The sequence below is a fragment of the Colletes latitarsis genome, chromosome 1 (genome assembly GCF_051014445.1).
Source record: "Colletes latitarsis isolate SP2378_abdomen chromosome 1, iyColLati1, whole genome shotgun sequence".
NCBI classification, from domain to species: domain Eukaryota; kingdom Metazoa; phylum Arthropoda; class Insecta; order Hymenoptera; family Colletidae; genus Colletes; species Colletes latitarsis.
In genome coordinates this window covers 39,769,046-39,796,423 of record NC_135134.1, presented here as the reverse complement: position 1 = coordinate 39,796,423, position 27,378 = coordinate 39,769,046, and the positions used below count along the sequence as shown (strand labels likewise).

The 27,378-nt window shown below is 33.6% G+C and overlaps 4 protein-coding genes and 1 long non-coding RNA gene across 6 annotated transcripts; 1 reads left to right on the top strand and 4 right to left on the bottom strand.

Moving 5' to 3' along the window:
• Positions 1–1,650: 1,650 nt before the first annotated feature.
• LOC143341620 (popeye domain-containing protein 3) lies at positions 1,651–9,144 on the bottom strand. 2 transcript variants are annotated; one of them, XM_076764582.1, is made up of 7 exons: positions 9,004–9,144; positions 8,785–8,919; positions 8,166–8,347; positions 6,893–7,132; positions 6,050–6,202; positions 5,765–5,909; positions 1,651–5,477 (listed from the first exon to the last, which is right to left on the bottom strand). In XM_076764582.1, the coding sequence occupies exons 1-7, from the start codon at positions 9,056–9,058 to the stop codon at positions 5,305–5,307; spliced, it is 1,083 nt and encodes a 360-aa protein (XP_076620697.1). In that variant the 5' UTR covers positions 9,059–9,144; the 3' UTR covers positions 1,651–5,304. The 2 variants fall into 2 exon arrangements, with proteins under 2 accessions (XP_076620697.1, XP_076620704.1); XM_076764589.1 differs by having other exon boundaries at positions 8,785–8,822; positions 9,004–9,104.
• Positions 9,145–12,442: 3,298 nt separating this feature from the next.
• Positions 12,443–13,021, bottom strand: LOC143341633 (uncharacterized). The gene has a single exon (XM_076764603.1). It carries the CDS (start codon positions 13,008–13,010, stop codon positions 12,567–12,569), a length of 444 nt encoding a protein of 147 aa, XP_076620718.1. The 5' UTR covers positions 13,011–13,021; the 3' UTR covers positions 12,443–12,566.
• A 1,457-nt stretch (positions 13,022–14,478) lies between these two features.
• On the top strand, positions 14,479–18,310 carry LOC143351777 (carboxylic ester hydrolase-like). The gene is made up of 7 exons (XM_076783681.1): positions 14,479–14,720; positions 14,975–15,110; positions 15,448–15,784; positions 16,265–16,627; positions 16,883–17,052; positions 17,235–17,551; positions 17,775–18,310. The coding sequence occupies exons 1-7, from the start codon at positions 14,494–14,496 to the stop codon at positions 18,163–18,165; spliced, it is 1,941 nt and encodes a 646-aa protein (XP_076639796.1). The 5' UTR covers positions 14,479–14,493; the 3' UTR covers positions 18,166–18,310.
• LOC143351878 (uncharacterized) lies at positions 18,135–18,960 on the bottom strand. The gene has a single exon (XM_076783927.1). The coding sequence runs from the start codon at positions 18,926–18,928 to the stop codon at positions 18,485–18,487; it is 444 nt and encodes a 147-aa protein (XP_076640042.1). The 5' UTR covers positions 18,929–18,960; the 3' UTR covers positions 18,135–18,484.
• Positions 18,961–21,477: 2,517 nt separating this feature from the next.
• On the bottom strand, positions 21,478–22,595 carry LOC143344237 (uncharacterized). The gene is made up of 3 exons (XR_013080087.1): positions 22,529–22,595; positions 22,184–22,412; positions 21,478–21,556 (listed from the first exon to the last, which is right to left on the bottom strand). It is a non-coding gene; the product is annotated as an uncharacterized LOC143344237 (long non-coding RNA).
• Positions 22,596–27,378: the final 4,783 nt, after the last annotated feature.

The following is a 27,378-nucleotide window of genomic DNA, read 5'->3' as shown; positions in this document are numbered from 1 at the left end:
GTTCTTGAAGACTTCAAAACAATATATTGCAAATACAATCAACGCTTAAAATAATTACAGGCTTGTTTGCAAAAATTCTGACAGAACAACATATTAGTAAATACAATATTCTATTTCATCTGTTATAAATTATACACTGCAAATATTTAATAAATTAAGTATTTAGTAATAATATCACCGTATCTAATACACGATTCTTTATCTGTCTGATATTTTCAACTCCATATTTCCTTATTATCCAGGAATGAAATTATTTAATTATATTTATCTACAAAGTCGTAAAATTTTATTTACAGAACATAAATAAATATTTTAATTTATCTACTAATCGAATGTATAGAGTTTTATAGTGATGAACTGTAGTGATTAAGTATTAAAGTAAATTAATAGAATCGTCTGATTGTTTTAACGATCAGCAGTGTTTGTAGTTGTTTTGCAAAAGCTACACCAACGACTTGTACGCCTAATTGTAACGGCTCGCGGAACAATGGTTGGCGGTTGTTGTCGCAACAGTTTGCCTCGTCAACAGCAAAAACAAATGACCTAATTGATTCTCTACAGGTTGACCCATACGATAAAACGACAGCACTGATATGGCGCACATGGTTACGCATCGCAGCGTTTCATTAAGATCAAAGGATTCCGTCGGATAAAGTTGTTTTCAGAAATTTGCATCTTGTCTTCTCCGCGCGTTGAATTTTGAATTGAATTACCATATTAAGTGTTTATGTCTACAAGAACGATACGTATTACGAAGTGTTGGCCATTATTGTGCGTATAAGACTCAGTTTCATCATTAGAATTGATGTAATTTATAACAAATATTATTACAATCAAAGAAAAAATAACAGCAAATGAAAATCTATTTTTCTTTAAGTAATCAAAGAGTCTGCAAAATTAAGGATTTCTGGTCTTATAATGCCAATAAAAATTGTGACTTTTCATAAAACAAAATTTTTACAATTATTTTTTTTTTTACATATTTTTACATCTCAATAAGTTTTTTTTTAAACGATTTCTAATTTAATTTTTTTTTTCTAGAGAACTGTTTATATTTTAGGCAATTCTATATTCAGCGTATTTTTTTTTTAATTTTTTATTTAATTCTTTCTATAAAATTTGAGTACTAAGGTAATTACATTATAGAACAGTGTAGACAAGACCGAGCTAAGACACTTTGTACTTCGGTTGTAATGACCCAAGTTTAATTTAATGAACCATTAACGAAATTAGCTGGTTGTCATCCAAAAGGAAAGCTCGAGTGCTCATTGGATACACGCCATGTAATCATACGTATAATTAGAACTTCATCGAGCGAATCACCCAATAATTACGTTCATTTCTTGGTGAACTTTCTGTGAGAAACTTTTTAAGCCATGTACTGTGATCATGCATCTAATAATAATCTCTGAGAAGATGCTGTATTTTTAAACTCTTCTTCGCCCCAGTATAAAAATATTTATCAATAAATTATTCCTTCGTAAATTCTTAACGTCAACATCATGCTTCTAAAACGCTTTAAAAATAGAAACAAAAACTGAAATTTATCACTTTCAGTTCGAGTGAGAAATTACTTCAATTTCAATAAAACATAAAATATTACAAGAAGAGGAACGATGATTTTTCAGCAAATAAAGTAAACAGCCCATGTAAACTGATTTTTCTTCATTGTGTCATTTATTAACAAGGAAACAGTAATTAAAATCTGTACAAAACACGTATTTAAATGCTACAAACTATCTCGAATTTCTTCGATCGAGCTTTCGTATTGCCATTGGTAACGTTACAGTGCAAAGTTAATGCATTTGCATCGGACCCTGCTGTTCTCAAGTTGGATTCACGTTGCACGAAAGTTTCAACTGACATATAGTAGCCTAACGAAAAATGTGAATCCAGCTTTCAACGTATTAAGAATAATTACAGATCTACGGTTAACATTCTGAAATTATCAGTGTTTTAAATAAATAGCTCAGTAAATAACAACCACAACAATTTCCAATGAATCTGTAAAAAGTTTTAAAAATCTCAACAAACAGATGTCTAAAGAATAATAAAGTAATATACAGGGTGTTCGGCCACATCTAGGAAAAATTTTAATGCAAGATTTTAGAGGCCAAAATAAGACGAAAATCAAGAATATCAATTTCTTGACTGAGGCTTGATTAAATAGTTATTAAAAAATTAAATTAAAAAATTTCAAATCGTTCTAAAAAAATTATTGTTGGTTACAGGGGTCAATTACAATCATTTTTGGTGAATAGACATACTCCCGAAATCCTGTGCATTTTCGAGAAAAAAATTCCTAAACGAAAATATAATGTCTGACCATACCATTGATGTATATCCCTGAGATTTCATGCAAATCTTTAAAACATCATAATTCCTGAACGGATTGGACGATTTTAATGTTTAAAAAAGCAAATAACGCGTATTTTAGTAAGAAATATGTAGGAATTCTAACAATATTGAAAAAGTTGTTCCTTCATCCTGTAAAGTTAGAAAAACTCCCTAAGAGTGGTCCAATTTTCAAACAGCCATAACTCCTAGAATAGTGAATATATTTCAATGAAACTTTTTTCTGAAGTAGAGCCCATAGATACCTACAAAAAAGTATTAGGCAACTTTTCTGTAGGGTGTTAAACAAAATTACTAAAAATCAAAAACTAATTTTTAAGAAAAATCGACAGCGGGTAGGTGCCTAAATTTTTCGGCGAAAAAAAAAATTTCAAATCGTTCTGGAAAAATTATTTTCGATTGCGGGGGTCAATTACAATCATTTTTGGTCATTAGACATACACTCGAAATTTTACCCGCTTTCGAGAAAAAAATTTAGCACGGGCGGAACTTTAAACATTACTAACTTTTTAACGAAGCCTCCATTAACAAATTAGTATTCTTGATTTACGTCTTATTTTGGCCTCTAGAATCTGCCATTAAAATTTTTCCTAGGGGTGGCCGAATACCCTGTATACGAGTAACGTCCTTTAAAAATAACTCATTCATTATTATAAAATGTAGCAACAGCTTTAAAATACAAGTTCCGGGTGTCTTTATTTATAAATAATAAAACACCGGTCACAGACATTTGTAGAATATTTCTAGAGACTTGTATAGATACGCAGTTTTGTTATACGTAATTATATAACAAAAATAACACGTGTTCTATAAATGTGCGTTATAAAATACGAAGCCCTTTGTGCTTGGATTCATCCTCATATATTTCATCTGAAATAGACTCCTCTGCAGCTCTTGGGACTTATGTCTGACTTTGGGTTGATTGGTTCTACTGATTGCACCATAAATACATATTTAGGCTGTCGAGTGATTCATTTGTCCTCGATATAAATTTTCCAAATTAAAATACCTCTACAATGCTACTTTTCACGAAAATTATATATGTTTTTTACTTAAAGATTCCTAATCTAGTTAATATATTCGTCTTATGAAATAAGAAATTTCTATTTACATAGAGTATCATATTAAAAATGTTTATACTTGCTGTAAGTATCGACTGTCTTCAAACAAGATATGTTCACTATAAGCCTAGGAATTTGTAGCGCGCAGTAATTACATTTATTAATTGACAGAGCAAAAGCAAATTCACTTAGCACAAGTATAAGATGAGTACAAATATAAAATAAATGTAAATTCAATAGCAGGTACGTACGACGAGTATAAATTATTTTCTAAACTATAGACCAATATCTCTTTACTTCGACTTTGAATAATTGTGCAAATTGATTTGTACATAATTCCCGATGCAATTGTTTTTAATAATTTGTCCAACTCAAATGCGAATATGTCAAACATAATATTAATGGCACAACACTGCCAACCGTATTTATTTAAATAAACATTCAACAGCCTCTTTAGAATAAATTTAACGTTTTGTAATGAGACATGTAGTTCAAGTAAAATTATATTAGTGTTTATAACAAACGTTAAATTTAATTCTGATTTTCGTTTCTTTAAACTATACAGTGAATCATAAAGGTAGACGTATTGCATTGTTTGTAAAATTTAAGAGATTATTTGTTTTAGAATAAATCTTATGCGATCCTTATCAATAAATTTAATATACATTGTAGTAATTCATAGTTTCGAAAAATACCAATTCAATACAATAAAAATATAATGTAAAAGTAAAATACACGAGGCAATTAGTTTACAATAAACTATATCATTTGATAAGTGTAACTGAATCTACAAATAGCATAACAAAATATGACAATATTCATTGTGTTCAGTATCCATTGTACGGAAACTGTCCTTTTTTTATATTTTATCAACCATCTAAAGTGAGAAATTTAAGGACTACGAATCCTTATGATCCACTGTAATCCATAGGCCATCAAAATTATTTAGAAAACAGTTACCACGTGGTGACAAATAGAACATTCTTTTTATATAAATAAAGTTGACTTCGAGACCTTATTTAATAACTTCATCGATGACACAATCGTTCTTGCCATAGAACTCTCTTTTTTGAAGTGAATTAATATGATACGAATAATTTTTTCTACGTCCTTAAACCTTGACAATCGCATCAGTTATTTTCAAACATGCTGTCTCGCTGCTCGTAGACAGTGAGCCTACTCAAAGAATTCAATTCTGGCGACAGTTCCGGCACTCGTTACCAGAGGGCTACACTCTCAACACTTCTCTCACAAGTGTTCGAGTAACCACCTATTTTTATATATACACTCCTCGACTGACCATTAAATGTCCAAGGCAGGGCCTTTTCTTCCCCTATCTCAGTTTTTCCTACAACAGCCACAAATTATACCTAATAATTAAAACAATCGAGCACCCCGAATGACTAGTATAAAAACCTTAAACTCGAAAGGAAATCGTGTGTAACATTACGGGAACAACACCGTCAATATTTTATAAATAACAATCGACGTAAACTTCTCACACACTCTTTGGAAAAGTATTTGCATCTATACAATTTATATTCACCCAACAACAAAAGCACCAACTACTGTCAATTTCGAGACTCTAGCACCTTTCAACGATCTCCCATGGATCAGGATGTGATCTAAATTACTCTGCAGCACTATAACTGACACAGGTGACGATGTTTTCATCGTTCAGAATTACTAAAGTATGAACATCCACAAAGTACTAGGTTCCTGTCATCGTTAAGTCTTTCGTCACAAGTATCCAGGTAACCTTTAACGATTGAAGTTCGACTTAAAAACATCATTAGAGTCTTGTTCAATATGCTTTCGCATATTGTAAACGCCGACACTAGTCGCTATCACTTTCGTAGAAAGTGTCAGGCGTTAACGAGGCCTCCTGCTATTCTTCGTCCACTATTTCACAGCTGTGGTACTTGCTGGAGGAGTCCAGCCAGCTTTCGACGCCACTGGAAGCCAAATCGTCGCAAGAGGGCATTTCCGGTAGAGGTTCCATGTTCGGTGCTCCTTTCTTTGACAGATTGTTCGCTGGACGGTCCTTCAAATTCGTGGACACTGTGGCAAACATCGAGAAGATTAGTTTGGACGTCTCTACATCGACTCAGTTTCGTTTAATTTTTTTTTTAACGACTTTATTACGTGGTAACGAAGAAGAAGAATAAAAAGAATAAATTTAACTTAAAATCTAAAAAAATGATATTGCTTTGATGCATTTGCGAGATTATATAAATGTAATAATTGAATTGACACAAGCATATATTTTTAAAAAGTATCTACTCAGTTCTCGAAAAATATTTCAATCTTTACTTAGTAGTTTTGCTGAATAGAATTATTTATATTACCATTGTCGGAGGACAAGGAGGACTCTTTTCTACGAATCAGTGCTTGTCTGGATGTCCTCGGACTCCTGTATTCGCCACTTATACTTAATCCTGCGCTAATGGTGGGAAGTCTGATATCAAGATGCGATCCTTTGTCTGTAACAATCTGACCAGACATCAGATTTAAAAAAAATAAAAGAATTATTAACGTTTCCTCCTAAATTGTACTGGCAATTGTCGATGGAGAAATTTTGTCGAGAGTATTAAATACTTCCATGCATCATGTTTATTTTGAATAGTCCTTACCTTATTATTCATAGCATACAATTTGGTGGCTATGTCCCTCGCGACCAGTGTCGTTAAAACTGTAGCAAGATATGCCTCCTTGACAAGAAGATACTCCAATGCAGTTCTCTGCCAATACAAATATCTGCATGAGCTTGCCGCAACAATCGATACCTGAAACAAACATAAATTACAAAAATATAAAATAATATTCAAAATATATTTAATAATACGCTTGGAAACGTTTTTAAAGAATTACTAACATGAAGTGGATGCAGAACTGTTCGTTACAAATATACAGAAATTAATAAAATTTGTAAAATATTAAATTGAGAACAATTTCCTGTGTTAGAGAAAGAAGAACAAAATGAAAGTTACTATATTGAAAATGTAAAAATAATATTGAGTACTTGAAAAATTCAAAAATTGTCCAAAACAATTTTTCAGATTATAAAAATCGAGTGGAAGATAATTGAAAAGTAATAAATATTATTGGCATCGAGGCCCCATTGTACAGTATATGGAAATCTACTGTTTGAAGCTGAGAAGTTGGCACTTGGATTGTCACAAGAGCAAGAGAGTTTGAGGTCCTTCTGAAACCTTCATTTTTAGATTCTTGTTCATCACTCTGTTCTACTAATAAGAAGAACATGTGTTTATATCGAGATCAATCAAATTGACAATTTTTTCAGGTACCACCATTTCAACTGTACACAGTACATGACTCTGGCAATGTGGACTGGAAAATTGGTATTTAAGATTTAGATTCGTACAGATAAATTGTTATGTAACTTTCAAAACCAGTTGTTAATAAACTTTGTCAATATTCCAAAGATCAACAAACACAAGTTGTTATGTACTTACTTTAAACTTGTCGTCGACGGAAGCTCTAGAACTTTCGAATTCTGGAGAGTCCAAAAACTCACAGGGCAGTATAGGATGCAAAAAATTGGAATCGCTGAGAACGTTCACCTTGCCGCTGAGCAACAATCCCAATCTGTCGGTTCGTGTCAAGTTTTGCATTGCATATGCCTCGCCAGCATGTAGTGACATTATCGAAGCAAATTCCGGGGACACCAGTCTTTTAAATTGCAATCGGGACACCTATTTTATCGACAGAAAAAGTAAATAATATTATCTACATCTCAGCATAAATTAAAGGCTCAGAATTATTATAACAATTTTATTCGTTTATTTTTTCTGTTTGCTATAATCGATTTGGACTCGTGAGTAGTTCTACTTATTCATAAGTTATATTCTTGTATGTACAAAACATTTCCACTATTTTTATATGTTTACATGCTTAGAATTGTTTAAAATGTCATCCAAACTTTTTAAATCGATAAATATGTGTCAGTTTTTTTTAGTTAAACGGTAGTTGCATATATTTTGAAGCATGCTTAAAAATGTTACAATACAGTAAAATATATTAACGTGGTGATAAATGTTATCGTAAATACAAAAGAACACTGTAACGTCCTTAAAAATCTTTAGATAACTTTACGGATTAGAGACACGAGAAGAGATTTTTATTATAATATAAAAATATTACATACCAAATTATCAACATAAATTTATTAGTTTGATTTCATTACAAATCATTGCAATTATTTATAAACTAATATCACACGTTTTTTATTTAGAATCAAGAACAAATTTTAAATGATTCTTTAAATTTATTCAGTCTTGCTATTTTAAAATATATTCAAAATTCTCTAGATACCATATCGTAATTACATGTATATGTGTTTGATGATCTAATTTATTTTCATTCACGCACACACATAAATAAATAAAATAAAATTAAATTAAAGATTAAACAAAAATATATATATAATTGATACATCAGACAAATATTTTACAACTTATTGATAAAATTTTGATCAACTTGAGTATAGTTCAAACTGTAAAATACATTATTTGGATTTTGTTGTTTATTCCAACTTTTGATACATTATAAAACGTACACAATTAATTCAATTACGTTTGTTTTAATTAGCTTAATAATATAAAATACCGTTTTATAGTGGCAGTTTCCAGATATTTGTATACCGTTTGTAAAGTAATCTGATATCCAAATTAAAAAGGGTACATCGACTTTTTAAAAAGTGGATTATAAATTAAGGAAAACACTTACTTTAAAGGGATAAAAAAGAGTGTGGTATGCCTCCTCCAATTCAGGATCGAATCGAACAGGTCTCATTTGATAGACTATGTACACCAACTGTCCAATGTTCAGCACCAAGAAACTGAAGTTCCAGGAGAATATATCTGGTGCACATATGACGTGCCAAGCCCAGCCAGACAACAACATGAATCCTCGAAAAAGAAACATTACATCGATACTTAAAACGAGACAATCAATGTTCCTCATTTTCCCTGATTTCAGTTGGCATTAAATTTCACCAAATAAATGATTTCACGATACATGCAAAATTTAACATAAAACCTCTTATTTAAAGAAATATCGTATCACTTATAATTTTAAATAATAAAAAAATAAAAATAAGTCAGCAATTCGTCCTTAAAAAGTTCTGTTAGATTTCACTATCCATTCTCATTCAAAGTCTTTTCTTTCTTCAAAGTCACTTTGAAGAAATTGAATTTAAAAATGCACAAGATTTTTTTTTCTTAATTCAAGCAATTTTAAAAGTTACCAAGCTTTAGGTACACAATATTTTACCTACCATTTTGAAACACGTGTATGTGACTAACACAGAATATCAGTAGTCTTATTTTATATTTAACCAACTCACCAATGATAAGGACGGAGTGCATAAACAGTATTCCTTTTCTCGAGGATGGCGCCGAGTACGACAGCATGAAACAAAAGTTCGCCAGTTGGAACAGTATGTGTTGCGGTTGCTGCCACAAGCATAGTGCCGTGTTGCCTAAAGGTAGCAACAGAGATTCATAAAATTGAGTCGAGTGCTACATTTCAAATAAATTTAACAAAAAATAAAGCTGATGTTTACCTATTGCTGTGATGTTGTACGAGGGGAGGGGATCGTGTCCGAGTCCAGGACTCATGTTGACTCTGTCGATGGCTGGTGCAAAAAGGGATAGAAAGGAAGATGTCCTGGAAGCTACTTAGTATCCATGCTCACTAGTTTGTTTTGGTCAAATTTGTCTCCATTCTTGTGGAAGGGTGCGGCGTACGCTGTACACGGGGCGCTTGCGCCAGGGTTTAGGATCGATTCTCCATTCGTGTTGGTGATGCAGAGTCGCGAAGCAGTTGCATACACGGTGGCAGCTTCGAAACTAACGTCAGACGTGTCTCTATGGGTACATCGTTCGAGTCAGGAATCAGCATCCTCCTGTTTACTTCAGCACGGGTAATTGTTACTTCTACGATCTTCTTGTACACTTCTTCGTGTTTTAGCTGTGGCATTTTGCAGATGATTGGTACTAGGAGGCTTGCAAGTGTTCAGCCACCTTCGTGACAGTTGCTAAGTGTCTGAAATCAGAGTTTACTACGATACCCCAGATGGTAATTCAGGGACGAAAAGTACCTTGAGAGGGTGTAGTGGTCCGACCAGGTGGACAAAGGTTTTAAAAATCCATCTTTGGAAGTGATACCTATCGAAGCTGAGTTATGATATATGGACATAAAAAAATAAGATTCATACAAGGTGCCTTCTTATTTGAAGATGAAGGGATGATTTTTACTTCCGATGACAAGTTGAATACATTATAGTTCCCGTAATTTAGTAATATTTTAATCATCTGAAATGTGCTTCTCAGAAGTCATAATAATATTTTGAGTATCTATTGCTCAAAAATTCAAAAAATTGTATTTTTAGCAAAGGCAATGCACGTTTAAAATTGTCAACAATTATAAGAGAATACACAATTTGAATTAATTAATATAATTGTGGTGCTTTTATAGAATTACTGATTCTACGAACACCTGATGTCAAGGTTTAAACCCATCTGTCATTTTTTATAACTTAACATTGCAACACTAAAGTATTGTTCTTATTATTACATTTCGATAAACTCAATTCATCCCTTGGAAACCAAATGTGTGTCAAATTACAATTAACTCTACTCAACAAATCACTCCTATACAAAATTAATGCTAAAGTTTTCATTTAATTTAATTCTTTTACATTTAGTTGAATTTTATTTTATAATTCACTGCTAAGCATGCACCAGCAAGTATGTCACAATAAAATTTCTTATATTACATTCTAATACATCCATTGGATCTTATCCTAACATTAGATCTTACCTCACGCCGTGTTGGAAGATTCCTAGGATGTTGAGCTCTCCCAAAAACGACTGCAACTTCGACCCTAGCGCGAGGCACGTTTCTGAGCATCCTTCTCGCTTCAGGTAGCTTTCCTGGTACGTCTAGCCTCCTCTGAGCAGTCGAAAGTTCTCCTAAAAAGGCTCTTCTCATTTCCTTCCTGTTACGTCGCTGGTAACGTCTTGCAGTTTGTCGTAGTCTCTTGTCAGAGCTACAAACATTCAGCCACTTACTTGATACTTGAGCAACACTCAGCAGAGACTCAGGATCCAACTTGCGTAGAATTAACTGCGATACCTCTAAAGGCAGTTCAGAGATGAAATCCACCTTAGCGGGTTGCAGCAATCCAATAACGCGAAGAAAGGACTTGAAGAACTCCATGTTGTCACTGTTGTCGCAGAGACTCGAATAATGCTCCTCTGAAAAATTTGGGGTATATATGCTCCAGGTCGCGGTTGAGTGCACGTTACGGATCAGTGATTCGACCAATCACGTTCGAGAAGAAACAAGGGTCAGTTCTGGACCAGTGATTCGGCCAATCACGTTCGAGAATAAATAAACGTTCACTTTTTGCGTGTAACACACCACAAAGAACTGTAATATTGAGTAACTCCGAAATTGAGAAACTTGTAAGTAGACTGCGAATGTTTATGTATTTATGGAAAATTTTTAATTCTCAAAAAACTAAAGAATGCAATTAATATGCAAAAATTTAAGAAATACTTGCAGATAGGACTTATTATGTTCAGGGGTTGAGACAACCCTCTACAAAGCTCCATTTCAACTCTATTAATAAAAATATAAATTTGCATTAAAATCCGCAGTCTACTTATAATTTATTTCAAGAATTTATGAATAGTAATGAATGTTCATCTCCGGATGGCATCATTTATAGAATCTAAGAAGGATAAAAAGTAGAACGAAAATGGATCGAAGTTGTATTTGTTATTCAGTTGGTTCTTGTGTGATCACAGTCTAGAAAATATAAAAACTCTTTCTAAAAATTACCTCTGTAGAAAATGATATTTTAAGATAATGACTTCACTTATCGCTTTGTACGTTAAATAACTCAAGTTCTAAATACTTGCGTTGATATATGTTACATAGGCAGAGGCAAAGTCTAATCAAGAAAACTATATGTTTACGACGACCATGGGAAAACGGAACCGATAAACATATGAAGATATACGTTCTACTTCCATTAACTTTTTTAAATACAATGTCAGGCAGTTACAGACTACCTTCGAAATATGGAATATTTTGTAATCTAAAGAAAGATAGAAGTAAGAAAAAAGAATTCTTGAAGGACGTTGGTGAAATCTATTTATATAAAATAAAATAATATAATATTCATATTTCAATATAATATTAATAACCTCAACATAAGCAATTGATGCAATTTCTTTAAAAAATTTATTGCTTATAAATATTTATGTAACCTGTTTTTTAACTACGATCGAAAATAGTGACTCTAGCTTTCTGAGTAACACAAATGTAGTATAAATATTTTACCCATCAAGTCTCTAATACAATATCAATTTCATTCCAAACACGTTTCTTTCAACTAGTCATTCCAATAATGTCCTAAGAAACACATTGAAAAGTATTGAAAATGAGTAGTTGTCATAATGTCATCCATTTATTTCGCTATATTAATTACAACCGTATACAACTAGTGCAAAATTAGAAAATGGGTAAAATATTCATTTAATTAAAATTACTCTTTTAAATACTAAAATATAATATCTTTGGCTGCATTGCAACTAGTCTTCCAAATAATTCCATGTAATGAATAATATACATAGTAACCCAGACCTAATCAGTCTTAAACAAGTTAGTTTTATTATTAAAATTAGGAATATGTTAAATTACCTACATGTGAAATCAACATAGTATAACCATATAGATAAAATTAATATCCCAATAATTACACGTAATAAAGATTATTAAACAACAACAATGTAGAACCTGAAATGCAAAAGTAAAAATATTTTTTAAATTATTAAATAAATTTTAAATTATACTATACTTATTAAACATACCCCATTCTCACTAAAAACCTTACTACATCAGATATTAACTACAAAACATGTTCAACCAATGTCCTAACAAATACATTCAATACTATTAAAAATGAAGAATCATTATAACGAAGAAAAATAAGTTCAATTACATTCTAACTAACGTACCTTACTACTAGAATCTGATTACATTACTATACTTACATCATACTAATATTAACTATAAAACATGCATTAGCAAATGTGTCACAAAGAAATTTATCAATTACATCCTCATATACCTAGCATTCCTTAGAGCTAAAGGACTAGATACCTGATCCCGTCTAATAAAATTCCGTCGGTGGTCAGTTCTTCCAAACACAATGGCGGTCTCGAACCTACGTGGTGCATCCCTGGGAATCCTCTTCTTTTTCTGCAGCTTCTTTCGTACGTCCATTTTTGGCAGCTCCGGGACTCCTTGATCTAAAAAAGCGTTCATCATTTGTCTCTTAGTGCGTCGCTTATGGCGTCTGGCTGACTGCTTCAAACTCTTATCAGAGCTGCAAACGTTCAACCAGTTTCGTGACACTTGCGCAACACACAACAAAGATTCAGGATCCAACTTGCGTAGAATCAACTGCGACACCTCCAAAGGCAGTTCAGAGATGAAATCCACCTTGGCGGGTTGCAGCAATCCAATAACGCGAAGAAAGGACTTGAAGAACTCCATGTTGTCACTGTTGTCGCAGAGACTCGAATAATGCTCCTCTGAAAAATTTGGGGTATATATACCCCAGGTCACGGTCGAGTGCATGTTCCGGATCAGTGGATCGACCAATCACGTTCGAGGAGGAGCAAATCGACTTTCCGGATCAGTGATTCGGCCAATCAGATTTTAAACGTACCTGTAGAGCATTTGATGTTATAAACTAATGACATTTGCAAAGCTATAGAATCGTTTAATTGTTTTTCTGTGGAGAAGTTGTGTCCTGTTAGTGAAAGCTATGCTTTGTACATGTACACTTTATGTTTTTCAATTTGTATATTATTTGATATGTTTGGCAGATGAATTTATAAAGTGCGTGCCATACAAACTTCAGATCAAACGATATATTTAATTCCCTTTCATTGCTTACTGTACCAATCAATTAATAAATATTCGTTGTAGAGAGCACTGGTCTTCATATCCTGTGCCGGAGTCATTTGTGACTCTCACTGGCAATTCACTAAAATACTGCACAATAAATTTAATCCTTTAATAAGTAAAGTATTGTCATGAGATTATTATAATTAATAATGTATTTGTAGACTAAATTGTGTTATGGAATTTAGAAAAAAAATGAAAAGTACAAGATGGATACAAATCATTGTCTCGTGAATAATGTATTTTGTATACAACATAGAAGTTTTATGTACGATAGGATGATGTAATGAGTGCAGTTTAGTGGAAATTGCGGCAAACGAAGTGCATTATCTGTGTTTATGACTTATTAGAATGTGCCTTGTTGGATATTTCATTTGCGAATCGTTTTGAATTTGCATTGAAATTGCTTTTGGCATCGGCTATGAGATAAGTTGTAGTGCCACAATTTGTAGCCTCATTAGTGATAAGAAATGTCTTCAGTAAAAAGTTAAAAAGTCACGATTTCAATATATTAAATATAAATTTCGCGAATATGTACAGTTGAAGTAATTTAGACGATCTAATAACAATTAAATATTGTCTTTGGAAACGAAATGAGAAAACTTTATAGCAATCGAAAGGGCGATAGATATTTCTCAAGAATTGCTGATCGTGAACAGAATGTGTTATTTTACTGCTAGCATGAAAATAGTTTTGCAAATAATTTTTGCAATTCATTTTGAAACTTTGTTTTTATACATTTGAATAAAACACGTAACTAAATAATAATCCAGAGAATACCCAGAGAGATTACACAAAGAGTTGTCGTCAGTTACCCAAGCCTATTATTTTCATATCTTTTCTGCAGCCAAGAACTGTCTATTAACAGTGCAAGAAGCAAACAAATATTCATTAAGACACTTAATTGTTATAATTAAGATATAAATTTGCATTGTATTTCGATTACACCAGCAATTTAAAAAAATGTGATATGTGTAAGCGTTTTGTTTGCCTTGCTATAAGTTTAATGTCTATAGTTATTTATAACAGCCCACGTCATTTACCACTATATAAGGAATATGAAGCTTATATGCCGAGAACTCAGTTTTTGGAAGCATCAGACAACCGAACGCAGTTCACAATGAAAGGTGTACTTTTCTTATTTATTTGTGCAATATATTTCAAGGCTTGTTCCTTTTGTGATGTAAAAACGAACCATGGGGTTGTAAATGGCATACAACAGTTATCAAAGAACGGTACACTCTATTGGTCGTTCAATGGCATACCTTATGCACAACCACCGATTGGTAATCTTAGGTTTGTATCTATGTGTATTCGAAACTTATTTTTTAAATTATTCACTACACTTCTCAGTTTTATTGCGTTGTTACTTATTATTATCATTATTATATATTATATTTATTCAAGGATTTAAAGAATTTTAAAATTATATTACTAATTATTTTAAGTTTATAAATTATTTCACGTCCCAGAAATGAAATAAAACACTCTTTTGTCAAACGCAATGTCTAAAAAGGAATCGGTATAGTAACATATTTTACAAATTATAGATTCAAAGCTCCTGTTCCGAAAATACCATGGCCAGGAACTCTCAAGGCACACGAAATCCGCGATGGATGTATGGAATTCAGAGATGGCGTGAAGGGTCAAGAGGATTGCTTGTACTTAAACATTTATACTCCACAGGTTATTTATAATAAATTTTATCGTGACCAACAATTTTAGAAACTAGTTCGCGAAACAATTAGTCGTCCAGACTCAATATGGACATACTTAAACATACATGGTGGTCGAAGATGGTTATACCATCATTAAAGCATTATTAACACGTTGAATGCTAGATGAAAATCGTAAAATTTTGTTCGACATTGAAACTTTAATTTTAAACAATTATAAACTACGCAACTTAAAATTTTTTTTTTAACATTTCAACTGGACAATTAATTGTCTTAGTTACAGAGTGAATAATCCTGTGACTGATATATAAATGTGTTAACAAGTGTTATGTTATTCTCTCCTGCAGCTAGGAGCTGAAGCTCAGCTACCTGTCATGGTGAACATACACGGTGGCAGTTCTACGCAGGGTAACACAAGTAAAATTTTAGCCGGGCCAGGATTCTTGATCGACCAGAAGGTCGTGGTAGTCACGATAAACTATCGGTTAGGCATCTTCGGATTCCTCAGCACTGGAGACTTGGCGGCCACTGGAAATTTCGGTTTGAAGGATCAGGTGCAGGCGCTATATTGGATACAAAATAACATTCGTCAGTTTGGAGGAAATCCCGCCAACGTTACTTTATTCGGCGAAGGTTCTGGCGCCGATTGCGCTCATTTGCATACCTTTTCGAAGAGATCTGCGAGTACGTATATCGTTATGTAAAAGTTATTCGTTATTTGACTGAGTCTCCTCTCTGGATAAGTTGCTTAACGTAAAATGAAGGAGATTCAGTCCCTTTGAATTACTAATTTAGGGATATCGAACATTTAATCGATATAACATTTTCCTAAACAAAGTTCTTGAAAATGTTTTGGTAGCTTAGAATGTATACAAATACAATTTTTGTTGGTCCTCTGAAGAGAATTTTTGCTAGACGTTGACCTTGAGGAGAGAAGATCTATATCCTCTTGGAGGAATTTCGACTAAATATATACTTTATTATTTATTAATCAGTTCCTAGTATCCTGACACTCTTAATCGATTTATGTATACAGTTAAATAATTACTAAATGGTTTTATATTCATAACAAAAATGACTAAATAATAGAAAAAATTTATCTTTGATTAAATATTGTCTACGGGATGGAAAATAATTTATTTTGTACTTAATTATATATTACAGAATTATTCCAACAAGTCATCCTTCAGAGTGGAGCTGCTTTGAATCCACGCGCGTTCACCAGCGATCCAAGCTATTACCAGTTACCGAAAAAAGTGGCAGCGAAGTTCAATTGTCCTACTGTCAATTCTTTATTGATGATCGAGTGTCTTCGCAAAGTAGATGCTCAGAAATTAGTAGATACACGTTCCGTGTTCGACGATCTGTCGAATGCGTGGCGAATCTTATGGAGGCCGACGAAGGAACCAATCAGCATCGAGGCATTTTTAACAAGTACTCCTGCAAGTTTGATTAGGGCAAAGAACTTTAAGGATTGTCCATTCATCACTGGAAACGTAGTGGACGAGGGAACGTTCTTCTCACTCCGTGAGTCGTAAAGATTTTGTTAATTAAAATTTTGGAGCGTAGAGTAATCAATTTTTGGAGGAATATACATACATATATCTTAGAATTGATAGTAACTGCAGTTGGTATTTAAATCAGTTCTGCGGTTGTCGTATATAGTCCGTTTTTTTGTTACTGTATCAGTTTTTATGGAATTTGTGTCGAAAAACGTTTTTATAGATTAAATGTTATACTACAGAAATATTTAAAGAACTAACGCGTTATTCGATTACGTAGAACTCGTTGAGAATCAGAAACTGTATGACGAATGTGTAAAGAACCCTGTGACCTTAGTAGAACGTTTATTGAGTTATTACGAACCATTGAGAGGAAAGAATGTGACAAATTTGGCTGTGAAGATCGCGAACTTTTATTTCGGAAGTAAAATATCCGGCGACAAAGATTCTGTAAGTATAATATACCTACAAAATTAATAGAGTAATAAGTACCCATATAATAGTAAAAAGAATATTAATATTCGTAATTAATTCAAATTATGTAGATATTAAGAAAAACGTGATATAGTATAAAGAATATATAAACTTATTCGTATTGGTATCTAATCATCTTTTACGCGTCTTGGTTTCAGATTATTTACAAGATCACAACACTTGCAACAGACTTTTTCTACAGTTTCCCTCAAATTCAGCTTGTGGAGAGCATGAAAAATCTTAAGAAGACATATTTTTATTCTTACCAATTCAATTACCACGGAGCTCTCAGTTACTCGCTACTTTTTGATGGTGAATTTGCAAAGCATGGTATCGCGCACGGAGATGATCTATTTTACTTGTACCAACTCACCTCGAAAAGCATCGGGGCAAAGTTTAATATTGAACGCACCAAGGACGATCTCAAAATTGTTGGTCTACTGATTGATTTGTGGACCAGTTTTGCTAAAAACAGGTGCGGAAATAATTACTACGGAAGTATTTCAAATTCTACGAAACGAATAAAATTTTATAAAATTTTATGAAATTTATGAAGTAAATGAAATTAATGAAATTTTATAAAATTTTATGAAATTTATGAAGTAAATGAAATTTTATGAAATTCTATGGAATTTATGAATGAAATGAAGATAATGCTTCTAATTTTAATGTAAATAATGAACGAATATTACTTTTAGCAAACCTTCATCGCTTCTCTTGGAGAATGCTAATGCTTGGAAGCCATATAAAATTGGAGGCTACCTGAAGATCGGAAATGATACTGATATAAAGACCAAATTGACAAAGGTTGATCTTACAGAGAACTTGAAGTTTTGGCTTAAGAACGTGCCACGATATTCCTTGATATCATCATGTCAGCGTAGTAAGGATGATAGCGACAGTAAGGATAGTGATAGCAGCGACAGTAAGGATAGTGATAGCAGCGACAGTAAGGATAGTGATAGCAGCGACAGTAAGGATAGTGATAGCAGCGACAGTAAGGATAGTGATAGCAGCGACAGTAAGGATAGTGATAGTGACAGTAAGGATAGTGATAGTAAGGAAAAAAGCAAGAAACATAGTGGATAATAAGCACTGAAAACTGATACCAAATATCACATTTCTAAATCGTTTCTGTCAGCAGGCTACTCGAAGAATGAAACGTATTATCCAATTATTGCAACAATGTTTATATGTAGCGAACATACGTTAATAAAATGAGCATTTATCTTTAGTTGAAATTTTGTAAACACCTACACTGTTATAGTGAAATTATATTCCCCAATTTAAATTACATTCTAACTAACATACCTTACTACTAGAATCTGATTACATCATTATACTTACATCATATTAATATTAACTATAAAACATGCATTAGCAAATGTGTCACAAAGAAATTTATCAATTACATCCTCATATACCTAGCATTCCTTAGAGCTAAAGGACTAGATATCTGATCCCGTCTAATAAAATTCCGTCGGTGGTCAGTTCTTCCAAACACAATGGCGGCCTCAAACCTACGTGGTGCATCCCTGGGAATCCTCTTCTTTTTCTGCAGCTTCTTTCGTACGTCCATTTTTGGCAGCTCCGGGACTCCTTGATCTAAAAAGGCGTTCATCATTTGTCTCTTAGTGCGTCGCTTATGGCGTCTGGCTGACTGCCTCAAACTCTTGTCAGAGCTGCAAACGTTCAACCAGTTTCGTGACACTTGCGCAACACACAACAAAGATACAGGATCCAACTTGCGTAGAATCAACTGCGACACCTCCAAAGGCAGTTCTGAGATGAAATCCACCTTGGCGGGTTGCAGCAATCCAATAACGCGAAGAAAGGACTTGAAGAACTCCATGTTGTCACTGTTGTCGCAGGGACTCGAATAACGCACCTCTGAAAAATTTGGGGTATATATACCCCAGGTCACGGTCGAGTGCATGTTTCGGATCAGTGGATCGACCAATCACGTTCGAGGAGGAGCAAATCGACTTTCCGAATCAGTGATTCGGCCAATCAGATTTTAAACGTACATGTAGAGCATTTGATGTTATAAACTAACGACATTTGCAAAGCTATAAAAATAAATAAAGATTTAAGCAAAGTTCGGAAACAATATTAAACGGGAAGGTAAAATCTAAATTGTTAATAGACAATCAGAGTGCCATTAGTCTTATCAAAAACGGGCTATTGAAGGACTAATAGAAATAGATCAGTAAAATAGATCGACCATCGAGCAAATCGCTGACATTTTTACGAAACCGACAGGCAGTGTTAAATTCAAATATTTACGAAACAAGAAGTTAGATATACAATAAATAATTAAACATTTAGCAAAACCTTACTAAAATATTAATTTAATTCTCTTCATTGTAAAACTTAAATATAGCTTAGTTTTTAAGTGAATATGCATATTGAAAACAAAACAAAAATAAAATTTTAGATATTATAAACATTCAACAGAAAGAGATTTACATTAAAGCAGGTAATCGATCGCCACCTGCTGGATCACTCATTGATTATAGATTATTCTGTAGTGCAATGTAACACGCTTCGTACAGCTAATTGTTTTCTCACTACTTGTTATAAATAAAACATATATATTTAAAATAATACATTGTGCAGTAAAAATCTCAACAATTAATAATGCATTTGTGAAATACATATTATTTTATTAAAAAACATTGAACTATAGTTATAACTTCGGAAATTACGCTACATACTATCTTTCACTTTTTTCTTATTTTTAATAGATTTTTATCTTATAAAGCGATTAGCTTATTTTGCTCATTAGTTGTATACATATAAGCGTTCATCGTAGTAAAATTAGTAATGTATTCGTTAAAATAACGATAATCGTGTAATTTTCGTTTTGGAATATTCTTTCTGTTTACAGGAACTGATATAACGGCTTTCGTTTCCGGTTTATCTCCACCAAAATTTTGTTTTACGTCTTTCCATGCTAACTCGCGTCTCATTTTGTACAACTTTGCAGTCCTTCTCAGATGACAATCGGATTGGCAAACTTTCATCCACTGTCCTGATACTTGCGCTGCGCAGAGAAGAGATTGAACATCCAGTTTTCGTAGTATCATCTGCGATATCTCTACTGGAAGTTTGGAAATGAAGTCCACTTTGCATTTCCGCGCCCGGATGTTTCGCAGAAATGTCACGAATGTCATCGCGATATCGAGCAGCGACGGAACGTATAAGTTAACGTCTCGATCTGATCTTCGATTAGGTCAATCACATGTCTAAATCACTTTCTTATCGTCTGCCAGTGAAATTAATTTGTTCGTAGCCACTGGAACAGTAGAAAACTTTGTCATAAGAAACAAATAGTTTTCTAATATTACGGATGCACTAAATACTGAACACAAAATAAACTGTACAGAGACACCATGACACTATAGTACGATGAAAAATAGTTCAAAGCTAATTCAGAATAGTTTGGATCATAATAATGCGTACTTGCAGAACTGGTATTAAACTGGAACAAGAGAAACGTTGTAATTGGTACGACTTGCGTACGTCCGAGACGTATGTATGAAACACTTTATCAATAATAATTATATACTATCTATTTTTTTGCGATAATACACTAGACTGCACATCATTACTTCACTTCGTAGGACAATTATGAATAATTACACTCTTTCTGATTACATGAAACAAGGTCGAGAGAAGGCAAGTTCTTAGCGCCATTAGCATTAACGTCTTTGATAGCATAAATTATGATCTATTTATATGCATTGATAAATACATGAAATGAGAAAAATTCAGAATAAAACATTTGGAACTCCTAGTTCCTTGTTCCTTCAGAAACTCGTGTTTATAGGCAAAAGGAACAAGTAGTTTCAATTTCAGTATTTCATTCACAAGCAAGTCAATTCAGTCAAAATCTATAAATGATTCAATATTCTAGATAATATTACTGTTCAATAATCTAGATAACGTTACAGATCAGTATATATTAAATAATCTAGATAATGTTACTGTGTCAACTTACCCTGATCTACCCTATCAGTATTCTTCCTAAGCAATATTACTACTGCTTATATGACTCAGCACATAAGTGTCAAAATAATTTTGATTACATTCCAAATAACACATATTAAAAACAGAAGAAATCTTATAGCTCTACATCTATTTTCCACCTATAATATTAAAAATAGAGTTCACTGGGAACAGCTATGTCATAATAAAATTAATTATATTACATTCTAATACATCCATTGGATCTTACATTAAACTTCATTACCACAACACGTTTTGATGACATCAGTATCGAATCTAGCACAAGGCACACTGACACAAGTCCTCTTCATTTCGTGAAGCTTCCTCGATGTATCCGTCCTTGTCCGAATTGGAATACTTCTCCCTAGAAAGACCTCTCTCATACGTCTTGCATTGCGACGCTTATGGCATCTTCTTGATCGTCGCAAGCTCCTGTCAGAGCTGCAAACGTTCAGCCACTTTCGTGATACTTGCACAGCACGCAACAGAGATTCAGGATCTGACTTGCGTAGAATTAACTGCGACACCACCAACGGTAGTTCAAATATAAATACATAATAGATCCCGTAATTTAGTAATATTTTAATCATCTGAAATGTGCTTCTCAGAAGTCATAATATTATTTTGAGTATCTATTGCTCAAATGTTCAAGAAATTGTATTTCTAGCAAAGGCAATGCACGTTCAAAACTGTCAACAATTATAAGAGAATACACAATTTGAATTAATTAATATAATTGTGGTGCTTTTATAGAATTACTGATTCTACGAACACCTGATGTCAAGGTTTAAACCCATCAGTCATTTTTTATAACTTAACATTGCAACACTAAAGTATTGTTCTTATTATTACATTTCGATAAACTCAATTCATCCCTTGGAAACCAAGTGTGTCAAATTACAATTAACTCTACTCAACAAATCACTCCTATACAAAATTAATGCTAAAGTTTTCATTTAATTTAATTCTTTTACATTTAGTTGAATTTTATTTTATAATTCACTGCTAAGCATGCGCCAGCAAGTATGTCAAAATAAAATTTATTATATTACATTCTAATACATCCGTTGGATCTTATCTTAACATTAGATCTTACCTCACGCCGTGTTGAAAGATTCCTAGGACGTTGAGCTCTCCCAAAAACGACTGCAACTTCGACCCTAGCGCGAGGCACGTTTCTGAGCATCCTTCTCGCTTCAGGTAGCTTTTCTGGTACGTCTAGCCTCCTTTGAGCAGTCGAAAGTTCTCCTAAAAAGGCTCTTCTCATTTCCTTCCTGTTGCGTCGCTGGTAACGTCTTGCAGATTGTCGTAGTCTCTTGTCAGACCTACAAACATTCAGCCACTTACTTGATACTTGAGCAACACTCAGCAGAGACTCAGGATCCAACTTGCGTAGAATTAACTGCGACACCTCCAACGGCAGTTCAGAAATGATATCCACCTTGGCAGGTTGCAGCAATCCAATAACGCGAAGAAAGGACTTGAAGAACTCCATGTTGTCACTGTTGTCGCAGGGACTCGAATAATGCTCCTCTGAAAAATTTGGGGTATATATACCCCAGGGCACGGCCGAGTGCATGTTCCGGATCAGTGGATTGACCAATCAAGTACGAAGAGGTGCAAATCGACTTTCCGGATCAGTGATTTGGCCAATCACATTCGAGAATGCGTATTAGTTGTAGTTTAGTTGTCTTATATGGCATACGTGTTAATATTTTTTATTCCTTTTCCTTGATTTTAAGATATGCAATATGTGTTATATGTGGGTTGGAAGCAAACATTTATTAGCAACATTTATTTTCTTAGAGAGTAATTCTTTCGCAAATTTTTCTAGGTTAATATTTTTGTAGTTTTGGCAATAAAATTTTGAGTTTAAATTCAATACCATAATAGTACATAGAAGTTTCATAAATTTTTATTAATTACGTATCAGTATATGTTGATTACAGAAATTTATATAAATCAAATGCTAATGCATGTAAGTATAAAACAATAAATTATTTCTAAGTACAATATATATGTATCAATATACGTAGTTGTGACTTCATAAACAAATTTTTGATGCATAAACTGGACTTGTTTTTACACAAACAACCATTTTCTGTCGAATTATACTTCGAATTAACTTTGAATACATTTGCAAGTAGTTAGGTTCATAATTTTCCCCCGTGATAATTCCTCGATTATTAGATCCACAACTTTAATAATTTTCTGATTGTAGACTTTCACGTAGTATAATACAATATGTTTTTATTCTTATTTTTTCGTGCTATTTGAGTTCATCTGCTCTAATAAACGATATTGCTTTAATCGGCTCAATGTTTTAGATAGTCTCTCGTTTTGTCGCGTGAGTACTTCGATTTTCTCACGGTTTGCAATCAGTTGCCGCGTCATGTCTGCAACAGGATCATCCTCCGGTTTTATCATAGTATCTCCTTTTTCTTTGTTAGATATACAGTCATCGGTATTTTTGATTTTTTCTTTATTTTTCTGAGTCTCAATCGTCATACGTAGAGATGTGATTTCTTCCTGCAGCTGCTCAATTTGTGTCCTCTGATTTTCCTTTATCTAAAAAAAATGTCAAAATGTTCATGAAAGAAGTATGCAATACAGTTAGCAATTACACAAAAATTTTTATCTTCATATATATTTCTAATTCATCTATAATACTTGTCGACCTTCAGCATTGTCCAACACGAAAATTTTTACCTTCATAAATATTTTAGAGCCATTTATAATAGTTTAGAATTTTATTTTTAAAGTTTTGAACGATGAGAAAAATTTTGTCAACCCTCAACACAGTTCAACATGAAAATTTGTACCTCCATAAATATTTTTAATTCATCTACAACACTAGAATTTTATTTTAAACGTTGAGAACATTTTTGAAGACCCTTTAATCCGATTATCCGTGAAATCTATTATCGGAACGAATTTATCTCCCAATTAGTTTGTGTAAGCAGGGTTCTACAGTGCCTCGGAACCAATTTCTTGAAGTATCGCGAACAATTTTGAGAAACTGCATTGTAAACAGTGCAGGGAATTGATGAAAGTATCCCAAGCCGGGGACGAGCTTTTGTCAACGAGTCAATAAACTTTCGAGTATCCGAGACCAAACTGTAAATAAGGAAGTTTCTAAAGGTAAGCATCCTTCTATATCGGGGTGGAGGCTAACATTGAGCTAAGTCGATTTCTGGTATCCCCGAGTGTATGGTTGTATGAGTTCCCACACTTGGTTTTAGTTTCCAATATAGCGCGAGCAACGGACGATTGAATGATTAAACGAGTAATTAGACAATCGTAACTAATTCAAGGCGGATTGTTAAAAGCAGAACGTAGTCAGCTTTACGTTCTCTTGTAAACAATGTCTATTTATCGTATTAATATGTTCGTGGCGGCCAATAATTGCCGATGCCCTCGGATCGTAAATCCGCCTGAATTCACATAACTTAATTTCATCGAATAGCAAGTTAATTCACGGCTGGCGGAATCACCTACACACGGAGCCGGTAGCTTGAACAGCAGGCAATTTCTATAGTCTCCGCATCGTTAACACGTTGTTCCGTGCAGCCAGTTAATACCTTTAATTAATCAGCGAACAGGTGGCGCAAATTGGTGAAACGAATGCGTCGATGGGTCTTGGAATAAATTAAGTTTCCTGCATCGGGCAATTACTTCGTTGGATAGAACGTGTCGCTGAAATTTCTTCCCTTTTCCTCTCTTTATTTATTCGTTACTACTACGCTATGTCGCAAAATTCATTTCAAATACAGTGCAAAAAGTGCTCCTACAGGAATCGATTTCAACATAAGCGTAGAACTTGATTTATTACAAAAAAGACGTGTACATAGTTTTGGAAATATTAGGAACAAATTTCAGTGAAAATGTTCGTTTATATTTTTTACGAAGATATTGATGAAACTCTCGAGTATGGAAATATACGCGTGATAAGTATTCGTACACTTTTAATTTTAGAAGAAGGAGTTTATATATTTAAATGACAAAAATCAATTTATTTGCTACTCTAGTATTTAGTGGGAATACTTCACGAATTTACTAAATTTCTGGTGGTAGTACTCGAAATTTGATTCCATTGCAATAGCGCATTTTTAATCATTTAAATAGTGTCAAGTTAAAATTAAATACTAAATATAATAAATTAAATATATAAACTGTTATACTTGAAACGAGTGCATATATTATGGTGACCTGTTGAACCCCAATTTCAACAATTCTTAAATCAGAATAATATTAATAATAAACTGAAATGCAGCTTATTTGAGGAAATTTATATTTTAATTTTAGACATTTTTTCCCAATTTTAATAAGTGAGGAATATAATAAGAAATATTAAAGGTATATTTATTTTTGAATTGCAAGCTTAATTCCACGGTCAGTTCGCGCGAAACAGATTTGGAATTTTCCTTCCCCAGTAGCGTTTATACCTATGAATAAATCATTGAAATCGCCGTCAAGAACCGTTCCTGTTTCACACGTTTCACCATGCAATATGCAAAATTTCACGCGAACTCAAGATCAACTCACGGAATCGTTTTCCTTCCTTGATTCGTCGAGAAGTGCTCGGAGACGTTCTGTCTCGAAATACGCATCGCGGGTGTCGACAACATCTTTTCGGAGTCTGATCACGGTCCTCTCGAGTTCCAATTTGCTCTCAGCCAAGCTCGTCGCCTGACTTTGCAAAATGTTATTTCCGCTGGCTGCAATAAACACACGAAAATAAGTGGGCAACTTCGAATTATCAGTCTTTCTTAACAAATGTAAAAAATCTCAGGTCGACTTGAAACGTAACGTTTAAAAGAAAGAAATTTTTCCAGAACTCGAGTATCCGATCTTCACCTACACTGAAGAGTTAAAAACTTAACTAATAGCAATAAATTGTTCCACCGTGCATTCAAGAAGAACGAAAGTTCAGGATTTCAGGTGATTTGCTTACTTAGATCCGATATCTGTTTGCGAGTATCCTTAAGGGTTTCTTTCAGCTTATCATTTTCTCGTTCTAGGATAATGTCTCTTTGCCTCGTCTTTTCGAGCACCTTTTTCTCTGTGAATCAATTTTTGATGAAAGTGCACGGCTGAGAATGTCCAAAATACTTTATAAAAGGCAAGATTAAAAATGAAAAAAAAATGAGCTGGTAATGTTAATTACGTGTATTAAATGTTAATTGTATGAATTGATACTTCAATTGTTTTTATAACTGTTATATTTATTTATAGAGTTAAATTTATAAACAAAACCCTATGAAAATTAAATAATAGTTTTTGTGGTGCGATAGTAATATTAAATGTAATTTATTTAGGTCAAATAAACCATACAGCGAAATTACAAAGGTAACGAAGAAGAGATGTTTTATAAAACCGTTTCGATAGTAATACACCAGCACGGGAATTCCCCGTGACCGACTGGCGAGCTCTACTTAGGGGTTCCCCTCTGGTCGACCAGTACTCCAACGTAAAGCGCCATCGTGCGGCCATAAGCGTGCCACAGTTCTTAATTTTCGAAAAATAAATACCTTTTTGTGACTAAATTGCTAGTCTAAAAAATAGAAAAGATAGTTGTGTCAAGGAAATTGAATCTCAATACTCTCAAGAGTCATTTTAAGACTTAAAATTAAAATAAGAAAGAATTATAATTTAGCGAAACTCGATCAAAAATGACGTCTGAAATCAATATTTGAAAATACATATGAACTATTCAGCGTATAATAAACTGAAAATTGTCATTGTTTTCAGGTGGTTCCAACTGTAAATCACTATTTCCAACCGAGGGGGAGAAAAAAATAGAATCACGACAGGGCGCTCGAAAAAGAGTATCTCTTCCATTTACTATCCGTTACCCGAACGGACGTTCATAAATCGTTCTCCATCGATTACAAGCCACACCTGACAAACGGGGCGACGGCGCAGGGGGAAAAATTTCTCAGTCGAATTTCCCCGCGCGTTGTTTGACCGCGATCATTCCCATATGTACGTTCCACTCGAGCCGACGTTGCGTATCGATTTGCTTAACCTGAAACTTCGTACCTAATTCCGTGCAACGGCGAGTTTCCGGCCAAGTCCCAGGGCTGTTTGGGAATTTGATGGATAAAGAAAGTTCCGGGGGCGCGGCGCGCTACGATTTCAGGCTATTAAAATTCGAAGAACAGAAACAAGAAAAAGTAAAGACTAGAGAAGACTAGAGCGAAGATTGATGAAGCGGCAAGAGGAATCCCGGGATGCCTTCGCGATGGTGATGGACAGTTCTTAAGAGGGTTTGCTACTCTAGATGGTACA